At 34.9% G+C, this 10,241-nt stretch overlaps 1 protein-coding gene across 1 annotated transcript; it reads left to right on the top strand.

Moving 5' to 3' along the window:
- The first annotated feature begins 647 nt into the window (after positions 1–647).
- Positions 648–1,665, top strand: LOC128858563 (piggyBac transposable element-derived protein 3-like). The gene is made up of 2 exons (XM_054094956.1): positions 648–957; positions 1,012–1,665. The coding sequence occupies exons 1-2, from the start codon at positions 896–898 to the stop codon at positions 1,607–1,609; spliced, it is 660 nt and encodes a 219-aa protein (XP_053950931.1). The 5' UTR covers positions 648–895; the 3' UTR covers positions 1,610–1,665.
- The last annotated feature ends 8,576 nt before the right edge of the window (positions 1,666–10,241 follow it).

Below are 10,241 nucleotides of genomic sequence, written 5' to 3'. Positions count from 1 at the left end.
GAATTAGGGTGGAACGCAATATTAAAAAAAAACTTGTCTACATTTTCTTGTTTTTCGTGTACTTTTTTTCAAGTTTTTCTACATATTTATAAGGCAGCAAAAATAACTAAGTGGAACGTAGATATTATCCAGCCCTCTTTCATTTGATATCCAATATTAATATTAACCCATTCGATCCCATTGTACTCGCTTGAGTACAGGAAAAGCATCTTTTTCGAAACGACGTCAAAAGCCAACGCTTACAAATTTTTAAATGTACTCGCCACTTTATAATACAGAGCAATGTCAAAAAGGAATACACACGTTTCTCCTTCTTTTTTTTGAGTCCCGTTATCCGTTATTCACTTGTCTTTGCGTGCACCTTTGCTATTTTTCTTCTTTTCATGGTTTAGTTTGCAATAAGCTCTCTGTTTGACAAAATCTAAGTTATCACGGAAAAAGTTCAGTGTTGTAATATTCATAATACATATAATTTGTATACTTTATACCAAAAAAACGAAAAAAGTTGTGGAAAAGTGCATTTCGGTAGGTTTAAATTCTAGTGTACTCGCATGGGTACAGTGGGAACATTCATATATATTTTGTGTGCATATTTCATGTAGATTTGGTAATGGATGTAAAAAAATTTTAAGGAAAGAGGTTTCATAACCTTTCTGCGGCCACCGACTATATTGAATCAAGCGACCGTAGTCACTTCGACTTCGCTATTATACCGCCAAATACCCACTGTGACACAGATGAGGAGGACATTGAAGAGGATAATATATTGCGTGATGATATTCCAACCTTGGAATCGTATTTTTCGATTCTTCTTTACGTCATATGACCTTCTTAGAATTTTGAAAGAACAAGGATTTAAGGCTACTGGGACTGTTCGTGAACGGCGGACCAAAAAATGTCCTCTGAAAACGAACAAAGAACTACAAAAGAAGCAACGGTCTCCCCGTTTGATTTTATGTAAGTTTATCATAATGATTTATTTGAATAGTTGTTTTGTATCAAATTTTGTAGGTTTTCTGACTCAGGAATACTTTTTGTGACGTGGAATGACAATAGCGTTGTGACAGTGGGAACAAACTTTGATAGAATTGCACCTTTACATACCGTCAAACGATGGTCAAGACAAGAGAGGCGCAAGGTGAATGCCCAGCAGCCGAAGTTGATAGCGGAATACAACTCAGGAATGGGAGGAGTTGACCTCCACGACCAAGCTTTGAATACTTACAATATAAAGTTTAGAGGAAAGAAATGGTGGTGGCCTCTTTTCTCCACAATGATAAGCTCGTGCGTAGTAAACGCATGGAAGCTTTATAAAATGGCAAGTAAGAGTCAATGCGACTTGTTGCAATACCAACGTGAAATTGTGCGATTTTATTTACGCAATTATAATATCCGGGACATATCTTCAAAACGATCGACAACGGCATCAATAGCTGGTTCCTCATATAACCATTTTCCCAAAAGGATATCGAATCAGCTGAGGTGCAGGGAGTGTCACCAAAGAATTCGATGGATTTGCGAGTTATGCAATGTAGCCCTTTGCGTAGAGAGAGAATGTTTCAAAAACTTCCATACTGTTAACCGAACTAATAACCAAGGAAGTCTTTGAAAGTGTCTTTTTATTTAATACTCCATATTTTCATATACAGGCAATGTATATACATATTATCCCATTGTACTCGGTTGGGTACAGCCCAAAAAATGCATTTCTTTGATTTTATTTCGTGTTTTTTTTTTAAGGAGCTTAATTACACTATTTCAATAAACGTTTTATAAACGCATTTAAAAAAAAATTGTTTTATATAAGGTTGGGATTTAATGGGTTAAGGAGTGGGAATAAGTGATTACTCGTATAATTATTTTGTCGGCTTAAAACTGTAGGTCTCTCCATTTGTGGAACAACATCGAGATGCAAGCCACAATTAGAAGAAAGAGCTTGGCTGTTTATTTATTTATTTATTTTCTGAAAATTTAGTCCTTCGAAACTTGAAAGTCATTTAAAAAATTAAATTTATAAGAAAATTAAAAAATGGGTACGAGTATGCAGAATTTTTTTATTTATTTCAAATGTGTCAGTAAACTGAAAAGATTCTTACTGACTAACACGATAACTTAGAACTAATGTGCAGAAAGCACTAAAATAAAATTCATTTAATAATTAAGAAACCACACTCTTGGGCAAAGAAAAATCAAACAAAATAGAATTCGTAATCTAATGCGCCATTTCCTGCGGAATTCTTACTGAGAGTCTCGAAATAAAACGGAAAATTAAAGCATAGTGCTCTCGAAGGAATTGAATACAAATTGAACAGCTAGCAGTAAAGTGCATAAGGCAAGCCAAGCACAAAAGACAAGGGTAGAAAAGCCCTTCGAAGGACTTAAGGTTAATTAAAAAGAAGTGGGAATTGTATGGAGGTATGAGAGTAAAGAAATTTAGGGAAGAGCGAATATTTTTATTTGATTTTGATTTCAATTATGCTCAATTATATCAATATCAAATTTATGATGACACATCCAGATGAATGTAGTATATGCAAGCTTTGGACGAACAAAATATATTATATATAGAGGTAAGGGGCCTTTGAAATTAGAACTATTTCGTCAAACAAACGCAAAACATATGGTGCATTTAGATATGATAAAACTGATGTGTTTACTGCATAAAAAATTGGTACTGAAGATTCACCAAGGTATTTGATCTCGCCAACAGACTAAAATAGAGTACCAAAGATACTGTACGTCGTTTTCACTAGGTTACGTTGTTTGGAGAACGTTAAACGATAACACTTATTGGCATTGAGATGGATTAGGTGAGACCGACAACACCATAAGTGCAATCTATTGATCTTTAGTTGAACCCTAGAAGCATCTTCAAACCTCTTAATGGAAGTGAAAACTTTTAGGTCCTCCGCGTAAAGTAAGAATCTAGAAAATGAAAAAAAAACAGCTGCCTATCTCATTATTAATTACTTGTAAAAATAATTTTAGTGTATTGTAACGAGTATTTCAAACAACGCGCCTAAATGCTATTCTAAAATAAACCATGTACAAATTTACATATTTTCTGGTTTCACTACTTTTATTCAAAAGACGGCTCTTAACAATTATACTCGTATGTAAAAAATGTTATTACTTACATGCCCACCATGAGCACGTCTACAGGTAAAATCCTCAAACAGTCGATTCATAAATGCCATATTTTTGAGAATGTCGAGGTGTCTATGTTCAGTAACAATATCCTCAACAGAATGTCAAGTTTTTGGTCTGCCAGTCATTTTCTATTTGTCTGCCAGTCATTTGCTATCCTCGACAGAATCACTCTCTTAGAATTTTTTCATCAAAGTTTGGATTGACGACTCAATCCACATTTCAAAAATTACGAATTTTGCGATATGCTGGTCTTAAAGATCAATCATTTTCATAATACGTTTCAATAATTTTAATGCGAGTTTCTACCGACATTAAGGAGGTACGTTACGGCAGTAGGAACTGAAGTCTGGTGGATAAGTTGTAATATACGGTTTTTCAGTAAGAGCGCTTCAACTTTTGAACTTTTTTGAATAAAACACAAACGGTTTGATTTTTTTAACTAATTTTTTTTTATTATCGAGTTTGAACATATACATTTAAATATGAAATTCGATTTCTTTTGCATGACCACCGCGTGCACGTTTTACGAAGTCCAATCGTTGAGCCCAATTTTCGACCACTCTTTTGCATAAATCGGCCGAATTTCCAGCAATTTCGCGTTCAATATTGGCTCTGAGCTCACAAATCGTCGCCGGTTTGTTACTGTAGACCAATGACTTCACATAACCCCAAAACGGGACGGCTTGTTAAATGGACCGTAAAATGGCCGTAATGCTTTTAAAGTAGCAGCAACCGAACGATTATTTTCATAAAAAATTTGCACGATTTGCAATCGTTGCTCAAGTGTGTAGCGTTCCATGATGAAATGTATACTAATGAAGTTTACAAATGACAAGCGAAAAATAAAAAATATTGCGTCGTTCACCCTCCCTTTCGGAAAAAAGTTGAAGCGCACCTATTGAAAAACCCTATATATATTTAACATATGACCAGTGATACAAACAACGATATAGCAATCTCAAAAACATCGGCATATTATTCTTTAAAATTCTTCTTTAAATGGTATATCGAATAATATAAAAAGACGTCACGGGGGAAAAAAACTCGAATTTTTTTTCAAATTTTCTTTCTATCAAAATACCTCAGATTCACTTCGTTACGGTCTAATAAGTAGATTTAAGATTTTTAAAAGGAAAACATATTCTCATTTCAACGTGTCAGAAAACGATTTCTCGCAATGTATTTTTACAAGGTCGGTTATGTAGAAAATTAACAGGAAAATTTATTTAAAACAACATTTTGTAACATTTCTTAACCTTTAATATCTTTATAGTAGAGTGAATAAAATTTGGTGTGTGGTTCTTACCTATAATTTTGTGTTGTTCTCCGAACAATTGACTTTTCAACACTCAAGTGGAGGCACACATTTTCTCATGTTCTGCGCTTCGGTTCTATATTTTTTTAATAATTATTACTCTAAATAAAAAGTAAAAAAAAAAAATAGTTGGATCATGCTTTATCCTTGGTGCTTTCACGATTTCTTTTACACGATAAGGACATTCCTCTTCCTATTTTTGGTATGTGTCTTGATGTTTTTCTATAAATGGAACAGTTCATGTTGCTTATGACAATCGTATATTTATTTTTGTGATATACATATCTATATATGAAACGGGAGTTAAGAGAAAATTAATTTATATCGTGCAATAGATTTGGAAAAAATACCTTTGATTTTTATTTATAGCTCCAGCCGTATCTATATTCTGTGTGATGAAAAAAATTGTCCATGGCAAAATTATGCCCTTCAAATCCATCAACAAGATCATGAACAATACGTTCTCCGTCATTCTTCTTAAGATTAGCTGTCGCACCGCTTTCCAAATGTGGCTGTATTTTTATACACAACGTAAATCAACAAGTAACCAAAAATTTGGAACTATTTCTCTACGGTTTGGATGGAATATACTGCCATCTTCCCAAAGGTTTACAATTGGTGCTAATTCGTCATAACTTTTTTGGCCGTATCGAATAAGCAATCACATCATCAAAGCGAATGAGTTTGTGGATACATAGAACAAACTTTCAGACCTGATTACACAAAATAAGAATATAAGAATATTAATACATTACTCTCTCGTTAGATGGCTGTAGGGATCGATATCTCGTACAAGTAATTTAATTCGGTACCTTTTGCAGTCTTTCTTTGATAAAGATGCAAATGCCAGCCAGGCCGCTGAAATTGTGAATGGTGTTTATGGTGCCGATACTGTAACGGCTAATCAAGTGCAATCTTCCTTTCGCCGATTCCGTTCAGGCATTTTTGATGTTAAAAATGTACCCCGCACAGGCAAATGCACGCCGCACAAAAATGTAAATTAAATCACATCAAATCAAAATTCGAAGTTGAACGGCATGTTAGTAGTACTAGCATCGTTTAATAGCTAAAGTTCGACCATAAAGCTAATGGATTTCTTTTTCACCATAATGTTATTAAAATCTATTAAAAAATACTCCAAAAAGATCTTGACAAAGTACTTTCTGCGTGTACTAGAAATAAAACTTGGGTTATCGGTACCCTAAATGTGGCAAAGTGTTTTTCTCCTTTGAAGACGAAAATAAGATGTCTCCAATATTTGGGAATTATTTTCGAGAGTAATTATATTATTTCGAAATCGTATGCTATATTAGCGTTTGTAAGGCGCAACAGCTCAGAATTTACAAGTCCTTATTTGGAATATGCTTTCTTCATCTGGAGACCTTATCAAGCCAGTCATAGAACTTGGGTGTTCATTGGTTTTGCTTCATTTTCATGACTACATATCCTCATACTATTCTACTTACAGATGCCTGCTTATCAATTTGAAATCTCTGCAGTCTCGGCGATCTATTTTTTCTTTATCTTTCATGGTTTTTATTATTTAAGGAGTTGAGGATTGGCCCTTCCTTCTGGAGCGAATCTATCTTAATGTGGTCTTAAGTGCTCCGTAATCTATATTGACTTTATAAGAACTCTGAATGTAGGGGATAAGAGAGAGAGAGCTGTGATATAATTCAATACCATCAACATATTTTTACAAACAAATTTTGAGACTGACTTTACTTCCTCTAAACACTCTTTCTTTCAACTTTTTAATTATATATAAATAATTGGTTTGCATATAATGTTTTGCTATTTTTTCTTATTACTTATTAGTATTATTGCTATATTTTTTTATCATCTTTCATCTATTAGTCTGCAAGGAATTTTTTTGTTTTTGTTCACTAAATTTTATTTCAATAAATAAATAGATAAGTATTGGCCGTAAACCTCATACTGACCAAGCCTATGTAATCCATGCCACGATGTTCACTATTCGCCGTAACAACCTATCTTATCATTTTCGAAGAAGTTGGCCGTCCAACTCGGCCAGCCCACAAATTACACCAACTAGTGACTCGTTTCAGTTCCTGGAGGTTTTCGGTACCCTAACTGCGCAATCACGCAGTACGGGCATGTTCATAAAAGATTTGTATCAACAACTGAATTTCGCCCCGTCACTAAGTTTGCCGAAATGTGTAGTACCAATCTGGCAAAAAGGTAAACAACGCAAATTAAAAATTTTACGCTGACAAAGATTTGCTTTACCCTTGCATCACCCTATAAGTTTATATTCAAGGAGATACTATAATAGAGTTACGCATTCACAACCGCAGTACAAATATGTAAACACCTCTGAATATTTGCATAAATTTACGTAAAACCACGTATGTGCGAAAAATTTACACCTGGCTCTCATGTCCAGCATCACATCAATCTGAGTGACGTCCTTGTACGTGCATGTATGTAGCAGCTCTTTCATAAGCCCCAATAAAAGCATGTAGACGTGCCTATGTGTGCTTCAATTTAATTAAAGACTTAAGTTGCAGCTCAACTCCCAACCGTTATAAAAGTTCTTCTTTCCCACTTTTTTGGATTTGTTTCTTTGCCATTTCAGTCACTTTTGCCAATTGAGTCCTTTTTCTACTCACTTTCATTTATTCGATTCCTTTATCCCAAGATTTTATTCACATTTTCCGTTTTCATGCCTCTAGAATGACTGTTCGTGTGGCCTTGTTTTACTTAAACTTTTATGTTTCTATATTGAAACTAAATTGCCCACATAAAAATTTTATTTTTCTCTCATTTACATACATACCTAATGGCAAGATTAAGGGATAATGGCACTGAATATTAGGTTTGGATGTAGACAAGAAATACATGCACACAAAGCTAATGTGAGAACTCGACCAAATTGTTCATCTATTTTAATGCTCGTAACAATTTTTAATTTGCAATTAAAATGATTAAATTTTTATTGTTTTTCTCCAAGGTGCGCACACCGAAATGTGTACAGGTGGTCGTCATGCACATAAAACGCGGGTGTTAAATTCAACCGAAAAAGCACTAATTCTAGATAAATATTACATGTGCGATATGAGAATATTGTTATCAGATTGATTTATTTTTCATCGCAATTAAATTTACAAGTATAACTAATATAGATAAGTTGTGACGAATTTAAGAAAACTATCGAAATGGAAACAGAAATTATATCCCATAGTTTCCTGGAAAATTCGATTCAGTAAATTTCACATGAGAATGGCAGTCGGAAAGAGTAGTAGTTTATGGAAAGATCGGTTAGAAGAGCACGTCAGCTTACATGCGCGTTTCAAAGCTGCTGAAGGCATTTGAAGGAATAGAAAGAAATTCGATTTCGCTACCAATTTTGAACATCAAATATTAGCTGCGGTGCCCAACAGCACGCCAAAGTTTAACTAAGCTTGGTCAATTAATCAAAATTCAACATTGTCAATAGCTACCAGGTGTCGCAAGTAGGACAAAATAATCCGTGTGAGCTTATCGCGAATAATCTGGGTAGTTTGTATGCTGTTACAGCGACAGCAATATGGAAATATGAACTAAACGTTCTAGCTTTCGCACTTTCTAACATTACCAAAATGTAGTACCAAATTATTGAGATCGTCGAGGTATCGATGTTGAAGGTTGTTCAGCAGCTATATTCTCAGAAGAATATCCAGTTTTTGGTCTGCCAGTCATTTTTCTCTCTTTAGCAGAACCCGTTTCTTAAAATTTTTTTACCAACCTTTGAGTTGTATACCCATTTAAATATCGATTATTTTCATAATAAGTTTCAATAATTTTAATGCGTTGGTCTATCGTGTAAAATTGTACATCTTTCTACTTGACAATTTTTAAATATGACATGAATGAAAGGTACCGTCTAGGAATTATTCACTGCAAACATCTAGGCGTCACTTTTGAAATACCCTTGTTATTTGATTTTTCATGTTCACAAGAGGCATCGCAGTCAGGTCTAACCGAATGGTAGACATGCTTTGCGCTCGTAAGAAAGACAACGATTATTTAGGTGCTGGAACTTTAATGTCCGCAACTGTATTTATATCGTTAATGTGTGTTAAATTATTCGGAATCGTTTTGGAAAACTTTCGGACGAAATCGTTAAACGGGAATATAAATGTTTATTAAGCTGTTATTGCTAACTGTTTAAGTATTTGAAAAATAAACTTTCTTCAAAGGTATTTCTTACAAGACGGAATATTTTCAATCAACTTCTGGACAGAGCTGTTCGTCTTTAACCATCATAAAATTTATATTATTATTTATATTTATATTACTTTTATATGTAGGTTGCTAATTTGGTATTTTGTGTACCTCATTTCGTGACTGAGTTAAATTAGACTCAAGTATTAATTTCGAATTTCTAGGGTGTTGCTGAAAGCCAACGTAATATAAAACAATTGTATATCTACACCCAGGATATATATACATTTTTTTCTGCGCATCTTTTCTATTCCCCGACCATCATCTTCCTAAGCGAAAGAGGCCAGTTACTTACGCACGCACAAAAACCTTTGCTATTCGATTCTATTTGAATGGGTAAATACAATTAATGCTGAAATCAAAACCCATGTAAATATTTGCACCTGTTTCAATGTATGCGCATATATATGTAGGTGTGTATATGAAATTCGCTACTTCAATCAATCATCAATAAACTTAACCCATTAAACAAAGTAAATCCATCAACAGATTACAACAAAAAATAAGAGTGTGTGAAAGTGTGCGCGAGAGCATTGCTATTCAATCCGTTAACTTGTACATTTTACCCCGCCGAACTTTAATTGGAAAACAAATTTAACTTCATTACCTATAACAAAAGTTATTTGTTTAAGTTATTACAACAACTCAATGATTCGCAATGACGGCATACAAACTGTGTGTGTGGTATCTATACAGAAAGGGTGAGCCATTGGATGGGGTTTTTTATAAATTACATGTTATTTTCGCATTCGCAGCTATTTTGCGCTTAAAGAACTGACACCATCTCAGTGCTATAACTCCGTGGTAGGCAATGGGTCTCTTTACGCTTGATAAACGTATCAAAATACTGAAAATTAATTTATAAAAAGGCTGCTGTGATGCTCAAGTAGTGAAAATTTTAAAGAAGAAACTTCAGTCGTCCCTTCAAGCCAAGACTTAATTCATTCGGGGGACACAGTGGCAATGGTCAGGATAAGATCTCCTCAACCCTTCTCCTACATATCCTTGAATCGCGCGGATCTTCTGACAGATATAATTCTTCTTCTTCTTAATTGGTGCTATAACCGCTTACGCGATTTTGGCAGAGTTTGACAAAGCGCGCCAGTCGTTTCTTTCTCGTGCTAACCGGCGCCAATTGGACACACCAAGTGAAACCAAGTCCTTCTCCACCTGATCTTTCCAACGCAGAGGAGGTCTTCCTCTTCCTCTGCTACCACCAGCTGGTATCGCATCGAATACTTTCAACGCCGGAGGATTTGTATCCATTCGGACGACATGACCCAGCCAAAGTAGCCGCTGGATCTTTATTCGCTGCGCTATGTCTATGTCGTCGTAAAGCTCATACAGCTCATCGTTCCATATTCGCCGTGGCCAACGTGCAAAGGTCCAAAAATCTGACGCAGAATCTTTCTCTCAAACTCTCCAAGCGTCGCTTCATCGGATGTTGTCATCGTCCAAGCTTCTGCGCTGTACGTTAGGACGGGCATGATGAGAGCCTTGTAGAGTGTTAGTTTTGTTCGTCAAGAGAGGTCTTTACTTCTTTACTGCT

Source organism: Anastrepha ludens, chromosome 2 (genome assembly GCF_028408465.1).
Source record: "Anastrepha ludens isolate Willacy chromosome 2, idAnaLude1.1, whole genome shotgun sequence".
In the NCBI taxonomy this organism is placed as follows: domain Eukaryota; kingdom Metazoa; phylum Arthropoda; class Insecta; order Diptera; family Tephritidae; genus Anastrepha; species Anastrepha ludens.
Note: the sequence above shows the minus strand (reverse complement) of the source record. Positions and strands in the feature narration are given on the sequence as shown.